At 46.4% G+C, this 15,264-nt stretch overlaps 1 protein-coding gene across 4 annotated transcripts in view; it reads left to right on the top strand.

Moving 5' to 3' along the window:
* Positions 1-12,746, top strand: part of PRDM11 (PR/SET domain 11) — a 50,856-nt gene extending 38,110 nt beyond the window's left edge. For 3 of the 4 annotated variants that reach the window (XM_064657828.1, XM_064657827.1, XM_064657830.1), the window contains 2 exons: positions 1,940-2,590; positions 3,432-12,746. In XM_064657828.1, coding sequence (XP_064513898.1) covers positions 1,940-2,590; positions 3,432-5,596 — 2,816 coding nt within the window. In that variant the 3' untranslated portion in view covers positions 5,597-12,746. The remainder of the gene's footprint in view (positions 1-1,939; positions 2,591-3,431) is intronic. The other variant, XM_064657829.1, reaches the window with a different exon arrangement.
* The last annotated feature ends 2,518 nt before the right edge of the window (positions 12,747-15,264 follow it).

Consider the following 15,264-nt stretch of genomic DNA (forward strand, 5'->3'; position numbering starts at 1 on the left):
TAGTCATCCAAATGGCTTAGTACTTTCTGAAAGTACAGCAAGACAGTCTGTGCCCTTGGACCAGCTGCTGTAGCGGGGCACCAAGGCAATGAGCTATTGCCCTGCCATACAGACATGCCTTTAGTCATGGTTTGTCATGGTGTGGTGGTTTGTGTGAGCTGAAATGGTAACTCACAGCCTGCTCTGTGCTACAAGTGCAGTGAGGATCTGCCTCTGGACTCGTCAGGACCTGCCATAGCCTAACACATGCTCAGGTAGAAATCCATGTGGCTGTGGAGACCATTCCAGAAATGTCTTGTTGACCTCATCCTGCTACAAGCTGAGCTCAGCCTGTGTTCACAAGAGGGGCGCAGAGATGTTGTTAAAATGGGGCATCACTTGGGCCATTTCTAGACTTGCAAGACATCAAAGCCTCAGCTGGGAGGGCACTGGGAGGTGGTCAGGAAGCAGCACAAAAATTTGTTGAGTTACTTTCTGTTTAAAAGATTTCAAATCCCCTGCAGATGAGCCTGTCAAATGAAGTGGCACACTTTATTAACTCACAGAAAAATGACATCGTTCCTGGGTTTCATTTCTGTAGATAGTTTCTGACCCGCCTCATCGTTAGAGCTGAGACCAGTATTATGAGGGATTGTCTTGTGATTTTTAGCTTTTCCATAGGGCTGAAGCACTCGGCTGGTTGGGGGAAAAATCACCAAGAAAGAAGAATTCGTTTTCTAAATCCCTACCTCTGACAATAGTTGTTATAGTCTGTAACAGGGAAAATACTTAAGACAGAGACTCAAAGCTTTGTCCATAGAAATTCTCATCAATGTGTTGAAAATGAGATCTGTTGTTATGGATTCATTAAAAGAGTGGCTGGGATTCCCAGCCAGCATCCAAACTAAGTGCAAAATCCCATCCATTCAGGCCAGCCCTTTTTACAGTGCCTTACTCTAACTGTTTCAAGTCTTGCATCTTTTCTGCATTCTTAGCATTGCTCTCCTTAGAGAGGGAATGGTAGCTTATGCTCCATAACTCTTATGAAAGCATGAATACACTTTAAAAGCAAACAAAACCAAAAATCAGCATAAAGCAGCGTCTTGTTTGGGAAGCCTTCAATGCTTGAAGTTATTTACAAGATAGAAGAATGATGGAAATTGAGCCAAACCTATCGTCTTTTGAATTTTCAGGTAAGGAAATCTGGCTATTCCCTTTATTTTAAGCAATTAATAATTTGTATGAGGTTGCTTTTATTTTTTTTTTCCTATTACTGAATGGCCGTACTCTCAGACTCCACCGGGACAAGCTACATGTCCCATCCTTGGCGGGCATTCACCCGTTGTAGCTCTGTTGACAATGAGTACCTTAGGTTTTAAGAGTGCAAGTTATTTTTACTCCTTTACATTTGCATTTCTGGAGCAGCCTCCAAAGTGAATGAGAATAAAGGGGCTTGCAAACTTTGTGCCATGGTGTGCACAGACACTGGGGTTGTCATGAAATGGTGTAAATCTCTCACTGCACTGCTGTACACTTGATACCTTTTACCAAGTCAAAACAGGCACAGGACTTCCAGCCAGCCAAAATGGCGCTTAGGCTCTGGGTATTAGGTTCCACTATGATCAGTCATTCACCTCATAGTCCTCTTCCAGCACAGGTTGGTTACACCTTTAGGTTAAACAAGCTGCCTGTAGTTTCTCTTCTCTTTAAAGTGTGTGGGTTCTACTCTGCTGTGGCTACCCAGGATTGTCTCTGTTTTTGCAGACATGCCCATTAGCAGGGCTTCTCCTCTTGCAAGCCTCAGTTTCCACTGAGTTGTGTTGGTTCCCTGGCTTGTAACACAACATGCAGACCTGCAGAGATCCAGTCTGCCTTTTTGTTCTTTTTTTGTTTGAGTTTTAGATTGAGGGATGTTGCTCGGTTCCCAGTGATAATCCCCACACCCCATTTTCCTTTCTAGGAGACAAAAAGTTACAGAGTGAAAAGTCAGAAAAGAACATAGAAAATCAAGAGGATGCAAGGGGGCCACTCCACTTCACCACCTTAAAGCAAGGGAAGAGCCCCTACAAGCGCAGCTGTGACGAGGGGGAATCCCACCCCCATACAAAGAAAAAAAAGATTGACCTCATCTTCAAAGACGTCCTGGAGGCTTCTTTGGAGTCTGCCAAGTTTGATGAGAACCAGTTAGCAACAAGTACACCACTTGCCATCAGAAAAGCATCTAAATACCAGGCTGAAGACATCTTTGAGCAGTGTGGCGGTGCCATGCAGCACAGCTCCCTGAGCCTCAGCAGAAACCAGAGCGAAGGGGAATGGAAGGTCCCCCACAGTTCCTCTTTCATCTCAGCCAAGGAGGTGGGCATCCTTGAAGATGAGGAAGAAGAGCCCCTGTCACTCAAAGCAGACAGCCCAACCGAGTTGTCACTGGTCTCTGCACAAGGCAACTCCCATGAAATTCCCAGCACATCCTTTTGCCCCAACTGCATCCGGTTGAAGAGGAAAATCCGGGAGCTACAGGCTGAGTTAGACATGCTGAGATCTGGGAAGTTACCTGAGCCACCCGTGTTACCGCCCCAGGTACCCGAGCTCCAAGAGTTCTCAGACCCCACAGGTAAGCCCTGCCGAGTTAGAGCATTCTCCAAACCCTGCCTAAGGAGAGTAGTGAGATGCCTGTGTGCTGTGTACCCATCTAAAGCATTTTGCTCTGAGTATTCAGGTGAACCTGTGGTTCCATGGAAGGTTCATTGTCAGGTTTTGTGACTGGGTGGGCCAGGAGCTGACGCTGTGGGTGCAGTGGAAAACACTGTCTGGGAAAGACTCTGTATGACATCTTGCTCTATTTGTTGCCATTGTAATTGATAATACACTGTCAATAAAAAAGACATTCCATTGCAGACAGTTTGTTTGCTGTATTTTTGATGCATTCTCTTTCAGCGGAAGCCCTTCCACAATACCTCACATGCTACCAAGAAAATCTGAATGACTCTGTGGTAACACTGAAATGTGCTCTCTTTGTGTATGAAATGATGTCCTGCTGTGTCCCTTGTTGGAAAGCCCTCTCTGTTTCCTCCACTGCCTTAACACAACCATGTGTCCCTTTCTGAAGATACATTTCCTTTCCTCCAGGAACATGCTGTCAAGCAGCCAGGAGTCTTCAGTAAAGGGAACATTTGGGTCAAATAGTGTATTGTTCAAGTGGCCAGGATGTAGTGTCCTTTCTTGCTGTTCATTGTGGCATGTTGGAGACAAAGTTCATATGCAGAAATATTGACTTCTTTTCCTTTCTAAGCCATGATTCAAATTCTATCCATAATGTGTTGTGGGCAGGAGAGGGGAGGTTGTGTCCAGCTCACTGGGCAATGCTCTACTGTCACCAGTAGGATGCTTCTCTAGCTCAGCAACTTTGTAAATACCATATTTTTTTTCCTTTTTTTTATTTTTTTTTGTTACAGCTTCAGAAAGCATCATCTCAGTTCCCACCATCATGGAGGACGATGACCAAGAGGTGGATTCTGCTGATGAATCAGTTTCCAATGACATGATTGCTGCTACAGATGAGCCTTCCAAGATGTCTTCTGCGACAGGCCGGAGGATACGGCGGTTCAAGCAAGAGTGGCTTAAAAAGTTTTGGTTTCTGCGGTACTCCCCAACATTGAATGAAATGTGGTGCCATGTCTGTAGACAGTACACAGTGCAATCCTCTCGGACTTCAGCCTTCATCATTGGCTCAAAGCAGTTCAAGATACACACGATAAAACTTCACAGCCAGAGCAACCTCCACAAGAAGTGCCTGCAGCTTTACAAGCTCAGGATGCACCCAGAGAAGACAGAAGAGATGTGCCGAAATATGACCCTGCTCTTCAATACAGCCTACCACTTGGCCCTAGAGGGCAGGCCCTACTATGACTTTCGGCCTCTGGCGGAACTACTGAGAAAGTGTGAACTCAAGGTGGTGGATCAGTACATGAATGAAGGAGACTGCCAAATCTTAATTCACCATATCGCCCGGGCTCTTCGAGAGGACCTGGTTGAACGCATCCGGCAGTCTCCCTTCCTCAGCATCATTCTGGATGGACAGAGCGATGATTTGCTTGCAGACACAGTTGCGGTCTATGTGCAGTACACGAGCAGCGATGGGCCTCCGGCAACTGAATTCCTGTCCCTTCAGGAGCTGGGCTTTTCTACAACAGACAGTTACCTCCAAGCATTAGACCGGGCTTTTTCCAGCCTGGGAATACGACTGCAGGATGAGAAGCCAACTGTTGGCTTGGGAGTTGATGGTGCTAACATTACTGCCAGTCTCAGAGCCAACTTGTTCATGACAATCAGAAAGACCTTGCCCTGGCTTCTCTGCCTGCCCTTTATGGTGCATAGACCCCACCTGGAAATTCTGGATGCCATCAGTGGGAAGGAACTACCATGTTTGGAGGAGCTGGAAAATAATTTGAAGCAGCTGCTCAGTTTCTACCGTTATTCTCCCCGACTCATGTGCGAGTTGAGAGTCACTGCTGCCACTCTGTGTGAGGAAACTGAGTTCTTGGGGGACATTCGAGCAGTGAAGTGGATCATCGGGGAGCAGAATGTGCTTAATGCTCTAATCAAGGATTACCTTGAGGTTGTGGCCCATCTCAAAGATGTCAGTGGCCAGACCCAAAGGGCAGATGCTTCTGCCATTGCCTTGGCCCTCCTGCAGTTCCTGATGGACTACCAGTCAATTAAACTCATCTACTTCCTGCTGGATGTGATTGCTGTGCTTTCACGCCTTGCCTACGTCTTCCAAGGGGAGTACCTTCTTGTGTCGCAGGTGGATGATAAAATAGAGGAGGCCATCCAGGAGATCAGCCGGCTAGCAGACTCACCTGGGGAGTACTTGCAGGAGTTTGAGGAAAACTTCCGTGAAAGCTTTAATGGCATTGCTGTGAAAAACCTACGGGTGGCTGAAGCCAAATTCCAGTCGATCAGAGAAAAGATCTGCCAAAAGACCCAGGTGATCCTGGCCCAAAGGTTTGATTCCCGCAGCCGGACATTTGTGAAGGCCTGTCAGGTATTTGACCTTGCAGCTTGGCCCAGAAGCACTGATGAGCTCATGAGCTATGGGAAGGAGGATATGGTACAAATATTTGAACACTTGGAGACAGTCCCATCATTTTCCAGAGAGGTTTGCAGAGAGGGGATGGACACCCGAGGGAGTCTGCTGATGGAGTGGCGAGAACTCAAGGTGGATTATTATACCAAAAACGGTTTTAAAGACTTGCTTAGTCACATTTGTAAATACAAACAGAGATTTCCCCTCCTAAATAAAATAGTTCAGATCCTCAAAGTCCTTCCCACCTCTTCGGCCTGCTGTGAGAAGGGGCGCACTGCCCTGCAGAGAGTGCGCAAGAACAACCGCTCTCGGCTCACGCTGGAGCAGCTCAGTGATCTGTTGACAATTGCTGTTAACGGGCCACCCATTGCTAACTTTGATTGCAAAAGGGCACTAGATAGTTGGTTTGAGGAGAAGTCCGGTAATAGTTATGCGCTGTCAGCAGAAATGCTGAGCAGGATGTCATCTCTTGATCAGAAGCCGATGTTGCAGAGCATGGACCATGGCTCTGAGTTTTACCCTGATATTTAGGAAGGAATGCCTCAGTGATATCAGAAAGCAGTTGAATAATTTTTTAATCTATACTCTAAACTTTGATATATTATATAAAATATATATATTATCTATATTAAGGAAAAACCCACACTGAAAATTTAAAAGTTAGACGATGTCCGTCTGATAGAAGCTAAGCAGAATTTTAAAGATTGAGACAATGTTTAGACATTTACTAGTGTCTCCAACCATGGCAGCTGCAATGTAGGTGGCAACATTTCATTCTTCAGAAGCATGTGCTGGGGCCATACTCTACATGTTCAAACTTAACAATCTATAAGCTACACAACGGGTCTTTGTCAGCCTCATCCTCCCGGTGGTTTCCTTTGTATGTGTGTTGTCGGTTTGTTGGGTTTTGGGGTTTGTTTTGTTTTGGGGTTGTTTGTTTATTTGTTTTCCCCTCAGTTTTAATCTCTGCCTCTCCTTCCATTGTTCAGTCCAGTTATTGAGCCACTTGAGCCTTTTGTTGGCAACCATCACATTTCTGATTTCCGACAGAGCATCCCGTGTGTTTATGTTGCCCTAAGCTTCCCAGCTCCATCCAGTTCTCTTCAGTTGAATGGAAGCTTTTTTCGCTCAAGAGATTACTGGCAGGAGGGAAGAGCTGAGGGCATGATTTTGGGTTTTTATTCTGACTTAGAAACAAATGCCTCCATTAAACTGTGACGCCCCTTTCTCAGTTCTCCCTACCTTTGGGCTGTAGAGTAATACTTGGCTTTCAGCTCTGTTTATGATAACCATAATACCAGTCTATTATACCTATATTATAACATGATGTCATGTGCAGACTATAAAATAGCAAAATAGAGAAGGCAGGGGGAAATTTTTGCATTTATATTTTTATATTGTATGAGATAAATATATATATATATATATATATACAACTATTCATTCAAAACCAGGGCTGCTGTGGAAGCTAGACAGCCAATGAGTCGAGAGCCATCTCTGGGCGGAGATTCAAAGGCTTAAAAAATTATATTCTAATTTACATTATTTATACTATGTCTTTATAATCCTAGATTGTTGTGGGGTTTTTGTTTTGTTTTGTTTTGTTTTGTTTGGAATGACTGAAAGAAAAACCTGCTGCGGTTTGGTGGCAGGAGCTATCAATGCAAGATTATCTTGGATTATATTCATGTGATGACGTCCTACAAAGGTTCACGTATTCTCTTGTGACCAAGGTAACATGTTCCACAGCACAGCAGACTGATGACAGCAGGAAGAAGGGATGCTCCGCTTCTTCCTGCGAAATCTTTCTTCCTTTCTTGAAGGAATGTGGAGTCCAGCTGAAATGTGAATGGGGGACTTGCACCTTCCATCACAAAGAGATTGTTCTGTGGGCTTGGGGCTCTTTTTTGTTTTATTCTTTTAAAGTAAACAAGCTCCAGGCATCCACACAATATCACTTCAGGTTAGAAAAGAAAAAAAAAGGAATAAAAAAAGCAACAACCAACCAAAAAAAAAAAAGAAAAAACACAAACCACACAAACAAAAAAGGTGCAAAAACTCCACAGATGCTAGTGCCTTGCCCTGCTGATGTGGCATGGACAGCACCAACCTGACCAGACCATCATGGGAGTGAGACCTGTTGTCCAAAAGGTGTCCAAGCCAACATGTTCTCACTTCCCAGAGGGATGAGCTTTGTGCCAAGCTGTGTTGTTTGGAAACATGATGGTGGTATCAGCAACACTGAACCTTTCCTTTCTCCTGTTACCCCCCCTGCCCTTGGTCTTGGTGCTAAGATATCTCTAGAACCGTTGCTGCTAGATGATAGCTTTTCATTTATATAAAAATATATATATATATAATATTATTTTATTTTTTAAACGTTTTTGTTTGTTTTCAATGGAGATGTAGCATGTTTGGAACCGATCTCTCTCAGAGTCACTTTCACTGCCAGGGTTCACGCACTGTCTTCCCCAGGAAAACACACACTTCTACCTAGGTCTCACTCACCTCCTGCTAACCCCTTTGCCTTCAGTAGAACTTCACAGCCAGCACTGAGCAGAGGCATGCAGCCAAGCCACTATGGACTGGTTCAGCTTTCACATCCCACAGGAAGAGCTAGACTGGTGTTGATCAGGGTTTTGGAAGTGTTTGCCGCTGTCCCTATAGGACTGAGGAGGGACTGAGCCCACCCAAAGCACTAGTGGTGGCTCATCCTTGTGCTCAGACTCTGCCCTCTTTTCTGTAAAATGAGGCCTTTTGGTCAGACAGTCCCAGTGGAGTAGAGTAGACCCTGTGAATATAGCAGCGAGGGCTGGTCAGGCAGCGTACCCTCTGTAGCACTTATTCCCTCTGCCTTACCTCTGACAGCATGTGCGGCCTGAGGGTAGCTCGGGCAGGAGGGGGCACCTGCGCCAGCGCCATCCACCTTTTGCCAAAGTGCTGTCAAGGTTGTAGGCACTGAGTGCTTTTCCCTGTGGTCCTCATGGAAATGTCACAAGCTAGGTCAGGGCATCACACTGTCACAGCACAGGGACATCGATATGTAACACCTAGCAAGCAAAAAAATGGCTTTGTTTGCATTTTTTTCTGTTTTTCCCTATAAATGATGTGATAAAATTGACTCATTCATCCGGAGGAGTAAATATTAAACTGGAAACCCTCTGCCAGCTGTGCAGACTTGGATGGTTGTTTGCCTGACCATAAAGTAGGGATCTTTCTACACAAATTACTTGTAGCTCTACGGGCCTGTTAAATAGGCTCTGCTCAGGGTGCTGCCACTAAGCTCATGGAGCTGGTGCCTGTTGAGGAGATGGCAGGCTTCCTCCCTTTTTAAAATGTAAGGAGATGCAAAAAGGTAAAAAAAAAAAGATTGCTGCTCCGTTAGTTTCCAACCTGGAGATGGGCAAGGTGAGCATAGATCATAGAGTCCATAGGAACTCCATTAGCTCTTTGTGGATGGAGTCGAAAAATCACCTGCCTTTCTGTTAGCAGCAGCAAAAGTTCCTTGGCACAGAACCCCATCAAAGTGCCTGGCCCACATGGAAGGAAGGGATACTTGAGGACAGACTCCAGACACCTTTGGAGACAGGAGTGCTCCCCCAGGGCTTGTGCTGAACCGCCTGAGGGGCCTGTTTACAACTCCTGATCTGAGCCTCCTAACTTTTGCCACTGGGGAGGAAATGGTGCCTTGCCTTCTCGGCAAGAGCTGCCAGAGGCCCTATTCTGAAATGATTCCTCCAATTTGTCACTCCTTTCCTTTGCTTCATTTGCAAATCCTGCTCTCATCAGTGATACCTTTGATTGGCAGCTGTTATTCCTAATGGCAGAGTGAAATGTACAGCAGGTGGGATTTTTTTCTCCAGGCAGTCAGCTGAGACAGGGAAGGTGCTTGTTTCTTTAGCAAATGACTTTGCTTACACCTGCAAGCAATGTCAGTAGGAAGCATGATTCCCTGCCACTGGATGTTGCAGATATTCATGATGGGAAAGGTCAGAGACCCCTTGCATTGGTGATGGGGAGAGACAAGAGGTTAGCAGAGCAGCTGGCCCAGCCCAAGCCAGCTCCTTCAACACAATTCCCTGTTACACCCCCATCAGAAAATAATCCTGGCCTTTATCCTAGCTAATGCAGGTGCTTTGCAAGCTTTCCCTCCAGGGTTACTTGCCTATCTCAGATCTCTAGCTCTTACTTTGATGGATAGTCTGTGGATGGAAATGTGCCAGCATAAGCAAGATAGGGAGGAGGGAGGAATACTGATGCAAAATGCCCCTGGCTTACCAGTACCCCCCCAGACTTTCCTGGGAGCAGGTGCATTTCTGTGCCCTGTTTGCCTAGGCCTGTCCTGGTGTCAGTGACACCAGGAGGCAGCAGCAGGCATAGGGAGCACACAGTGGAGCACAGGAGGAGGCCTCCTTGGCTTGGAGATCACCATGCATCAGGTTTAATCAATGCCTTTCCTGCTGTGCTGAGCGAGTGAGAGGAAATTGTTTTGAATGCGTTGCTCACAGCATCTTGAACTTGTTTCACTGCAAAGACAGAAGGGTTCAGTTTTTCTCAAATGAGCTCTTTATTCTCTTCTTCCCTCTGCATCTTAGCTATGGCATCTGACTGTGAATAATGCACACTTCTCCAGACCCTTGGGTTTGTATTTCTAGCCCATAGGATTTTTGGTTGCCAATTTCCCTTCCCCACTTTTTGCTCAGGCTCCTTGCCTCTTTTACCCTGCTGTGAAGCAGAAATCCGTGAAGCACATTCAGACGTCCTTTTGCAGGGCTTGCCAGTGTCTGCAGGGGTCCGGGCCCTCCAGCCATGAGACTGACCTCAGCAGGGATAATCTTCACAAGAGACCAAAGCTCTTCCCATACCAGCAAAAGCACACAGGAGTTATGGTGGGTTGTGAGGGGACGCAGTGGGCAGGGTCCTGGTATGTCATCTGCCTTGGATCTTGAGCTGACTGCGGCAGTGTCCCCCGTGCTGGTCACACTTTTGCTGATATGACTATTCAGACATGATTCAGGCTTGGTCCATCTCTTTCTCACAGCACAAACTCAACCAGGTGGCCCATGGGGTCTTTGGAGTCCCCCTCCTTTCTTATCTCATGAGGATTGCTGTTGTTTGTTTGACCAGTGTGTAAGACAGCCTAGACAGCCAGCTTGCGGATAAGCAGAAACAGCCTCTGCCTTTGCAGATTCCCCTCTCAGCCCTGTCAAAAGAGGTCTTAAAAGCAGAGAAATGGTACGTTGATCCCCCAGCCATTGTATACAATGCAGTAATGCCTATGCAATTCCTGTCTCCCTTGGAGACATGTATGATGTGTGTGCATGTAAGCTAGTGTATGTATACAGTACATATGCATATGGTCTATATATTGTATATACGCACATCCCAGTACATATACACACAGTAAAAAAAATTAAAATCACATGCTTATATATCTATAAATAAAATCCTATATATTTATATATTTCTATGTTTTCGATAGATATAAAGATATAATATAGAGATAGACTCAACCACCCTTGTGTAAGGCTGGCCCTGTGTTCTAGCACAAGGCATGTAACACTGAAGACTTTGGACTTTGAAATGGTTTTAGCCATACACTGAGGCCTACATTTACATGTACAGCACTCTATGGAGAGGGGCTTTGCTGTGTTTGGGGCAAGGGGTTTCCTTGCTGGCATGTTACCCAAGTGATAAATAAGGTTTGTTTAATAGAAGAATGTCTTGGTAGGGAAAAATGCTCGAGTGTCCTTGTCTTCTCCCAAGTAAACCTCTTGCTGAGGTCCTGTGTGTTCACACTTGGACAGATACATATCCCACCCTCATATACACTTTTGTCTCTCTGCATGGATGCATTTAACAACAGTGGGTGTTGGTGCTGTGGAAATGTGGCTTTCTGCTCTTCCACCTGGTGTTCCTCAGTAGTTGCTGGCACACTGCTAGGGACACCCTGCACTGGCCAGTGCTCACACAGCACGCAGTGAGAGCGTGGGTTAACCTGGGGGCGCGATCAGTGATACAGCCATGATGCCAGGATAAAGGCAGCAGGAGAGCAAAGGTGTTACTGAGCGGAGGGAAAGTTACTGCCACACAGTCGGACATGGCAGGGATGGTATATGGAGCTGGAGCAATATGAATGAGAAGGAACCATGAATTTGGAGCAATATGGATGGGAGTGTGTGATCCCCACTGGGGAGGCACATTCAACTCTGTTGGGTCAGACTGACTGCTCCCTCAGGTCTCACAGCTACTCCTCAGCTGGTGAGCAGCCTGCCTGGCTGGGGTCCCAGGGAGGTTTTCTGGAGGAAAGGGATTGATGTGATTGTGTAGAAGACATGGTCGGTGATGCATGTGTGCCTTTGGGCCCCAACACACAGCATATGGACCTTGCCAGGCTGAAGCACCGAAGGGTGCAGCCCTCTTGCCCTTCCCATGCAAAGAGTCACCTATTTTCCCATGACCAGCATTTCCATGCTGGCATGGGGGTGGATCCAAACAATGGATCAGCCTGGTGTCTCCCGATGCCTGTGGGATGGATAGCTGCCTCATCCCTCCATCCCTCCCTTCACACAGCTGCTCGTAGGCCACTGACCCTTCTGCATCCTGAAGCCTTTGGCTGACTCCGGAAAGGACCCACGAGGTGCCTCTGGCCAGTCTGGCAGCTGGTGATTACTCAGTGAGCTGCTTCCCCCCAAGGGTTGAAGGAGGAGGTTTGCCTTTGCAGCTCCATGCCAGGCCTGGCAACCACTGCACTCCTTGCCGTTTGTTTTATTTGTTGACTTCAGTCTGGAGGAGGGTGAGTTGTAATTCTGACGTCCGAATGACTTGTTACACTGGTATTGCCTGAGCAGACACTGTGCAAGCTCCCCCCAAGCCCTGTCACACACCTCAGTGCCCTCTCCCAGGCCTCTCTCCTCCACACAACTGGTAATCCACCTCAGCCGCCCCTGCCTGGCGGCAGCTCCCCACTCTGCCACAGCCCCTCAGCTGTGCAGCACCACGGGGATCTCCTCGGCACCTGTTCCTCACAAACCTCAGAGACAGTTTTCTCACTCCCAGCCCCCTCCTCAGATGCCACTGACACTCATGTAAGCTCAGCCCGCGGCCTCGCCTCCCCACCGCCTGTGCCGGTGGTGCTGCCGCCCGGCGAGGGGCTCCCATGCACTGCACCTCATGTCAAATAAGCTCGCTGGGCTATGTGGGGGAACCATGTCTCATATGCTGTAATGTCCCAAATGCTACAGGAGGGCTACAGAGTTTTCTGCCAGTCATGGCATCCTCATAGACTCACCCGACAGTTAGCAAAAATGCATTTCTACTTCCAGAAAATGAGGCTTTATCTCAAACCTCTCTATCCACATCCAAGCACAGCCCTGCTGAACTGTTTCAAGCGATCTCTCACCCACCCACTCACCTACCACACACACATATGAAATGAGAGAAAAATATCTAGACGTCTATTACTACATATGTATTAATATGTTAATATCACTCTTTTCGAGAACATTAAAATGTTATTACTTTACAGACTATGCTTTATAGTACCTGTGTGAAAGGACCTAGGACACTGGATACGAATAGAGCTATGTTGATATATCATAGTATGTACACAAGAACTTTCCTTTTGTCATATTATCCTTGTAATGTAAAATGATTGTTAATAAAAAAAAAATTAAATTTATCAAGTTGGCTTGCTAATTATTTAAATTGTTCTTGAAAGTTAATGTCATTTTCCCAGACCAAGGTTGTCTAAACTGATGCGCTCTCACTTCCCCAGCCCAGGATTGTAAGGAGCAGATCCAGTCCTAATTAATTGAGAAGGGTTAATTGCAGCCCTTTGAGGTGCTGGTAGTTCTCCCTCCTGAGTGACTGGCTCCCTCACATGCTGAGTGTCAGTGCAACCCCTCAACATCCTCACCTCAGTGATCAGGTCCAAAATATCCTGTGATGGAGCTGCATCATTTCACCATGGGCTGGGTTATGCTGGTGCTGTGCCAAGGCTGCAGCCTGCAGAACAGGAGCTGACACCTTCCAGCAGCCCAAGGCTGCCCTGGGTCAGCACCAGTGCAGCTATGTCAGAACATGCTATTTTTGGGTAGGGGTGCAGAGTGAGTGCCCTTGAGGCTCTGTGCTCCCTTTCTAGTCAGGTACAGTGGCATTATTGTTGGCTTTGCTGTGGTGGGCTGTGCTTGTAATGCATGTTGACAAAACCTTGCATGTGTGCCTGGTTTGGTTTGAAGGATGGAGAGACTTTTCCTGAGCTCTACATGCTCCAAATCCAGGGGAAACTGGACTTTTTGTATCTTAAAATAGAGGGCTGGCTTAACTTTGGATTGTTCTTCTTTGACGTGAAGTTTGGCTTGAGGCTGGGTTTACAGTGGATTAGCTAAAAGTGCAACTTTTAAAACAGTTCAATGAAATAAGACTAATCTTGTACATGGAGGGTCTTACATCTGCTAAGTCAGTGTGGGTGAGAGAGACAACTTCTGAAACACGTATGTGTGTCCATGGATTAACACGGCTAAAAACATTGCCTCCTTGGGCTGAGCCTGGCTTCTACTGGGGATACGGCCCATGGCAAAGGCACCACAGGGATTATGGGTCACCCTTCCTTCACTGCAGCTCAGGTTTGCATGGTAGTGCAAGCAGGGACAACCTTGCGAAGGTTTAGGCCACCCCTGCTACAGGGTGGCAACCATAGCTAGAGAGAAACATAGGCAGAAAAAAACCCCTTCCAGCACAAAGAGTTGATTGCTCAGTTGTAAATGTGTCCATGTGTCAGGGGGGAAGCAGAAAACAGGGGCAATCTGTGGAGCTGACGGTATAGATCCTGTGTGTGGCACTGTGTACTGCAGGTGTTGATACCAGTAGTATTGCTGAGCTTCATTATGTAGAAATGAAAGCATCAACAGGACTGGCTCTTTAATTTAATCAGGTGTGAGGGATCCAAGTTTTCCAGTTGGTCTTGGGAATGGATACCAGTGTATAAACAAGTGTTAGATGGAGTGGGCAAGCAGTTTACCCCTCTAGCAAGGGTTTATGCAATAGATACATATGGTATAAAAAGGGTTTTGCTCTCTGTTTGAGGTTCCACAGTCATATGAGTGCTCATAGTCTTGGGCTTTAACTTGATGCCTAGCTGTATTGCTCTGGTGGCTCTTCTGGTTGCAGGGTGCCAGTGCAGCTTGCTAGTCCTCACAAAGGAGGGGAAATTTGGATGGAAATTCTGGCTTTGTGGGAGGTTTGGGCTTACAGGACTCTAGGCCCAGGAGAAGCATGGAAGTGGACCCATCAGTCCCCACAGGTAATGGGCTGTGCAGAAGCTTTGGTTTCAGAACAAATGCCTCCAAATTTTACCAATGGAGAGAGGCCACAGGAGCTGGAAGCAAATGGTGGTTTTTAGGCTGAGAAGTGAAAATACCCCAAATTAGTGATCCAAAAGAAAAGGTTGTTTTGGTGACTTCACTGAAGTCATCAAGCACTCCACATATTACAGTTTGCCATTTTCTGGCAACTTTCACTGTAGTGATTTAAAATCACTTATTTTTGAGCAGTAAGCAAACCCAGGAAAAATCCGGTGGTTGTCAGGGCTTAGCTTCAGTTTAATGGGCTCTGGGTTTGCTGGGCACCTGGCAGTCAGAGCTTGAAACTTCATCCCTGGTGTTTCGTCTTTGCTAGTCAATTGGCAGCACACAAAGCAGGACAATGCTTCACTTTCAGCAGCTCAACCATGTGTAAAGAGTCAGAGCTGCTTGTGAAATGCATTGCTGGGTTGTAATTCGTTTCCAATAGGCAGTTTTGAGCTGTAGACTCTTGGTCATTGCCACTGGCAATGATCAGCCTCCTTGCTGATAACTTCAAACCAAGGACTTAAAAGCAAGATCCCTTAAAGCAAAGTGCACAGTCTGAGCTTGTGTCAGGAAAGGAAACTTGCACAAATTCATCTGATCTAGGGCTGAAGGTGTCCTTCCTATTTAGGACCACTGATTCTCATGTCAATAAGAGCGAAATGAAAATTGAAAAAATTCCTCTGTGATGGTTGTCATAGCATTAAAGCCTGGCATGCCCTTCCCCAGCTCTGCTGGTATCCTGGACATGCTTCATGGAGATGGCTGTTGTCAGCAGCTGGCACTTGAAACTTGATTTAGCAAAAAAACCAAATGTGTTGTTTCTTCCTAGAAACAGGAGAACAGGTGCCT

Source organism: Pseudopipra pipra, chromosome 6 (assembly GCF_036250125.1).
Source record: "Pseudopipra pipra isolate bDixPip1 chromosome 6, bDixPip1.hap1, whole genome shotgun sequence".
Lineage (NCBI taxonomy): Eukaryota > Metazoa > Chordata > Aves > Passeriformes > Pipridae > Pseudopipra > Pseudopipra pipra.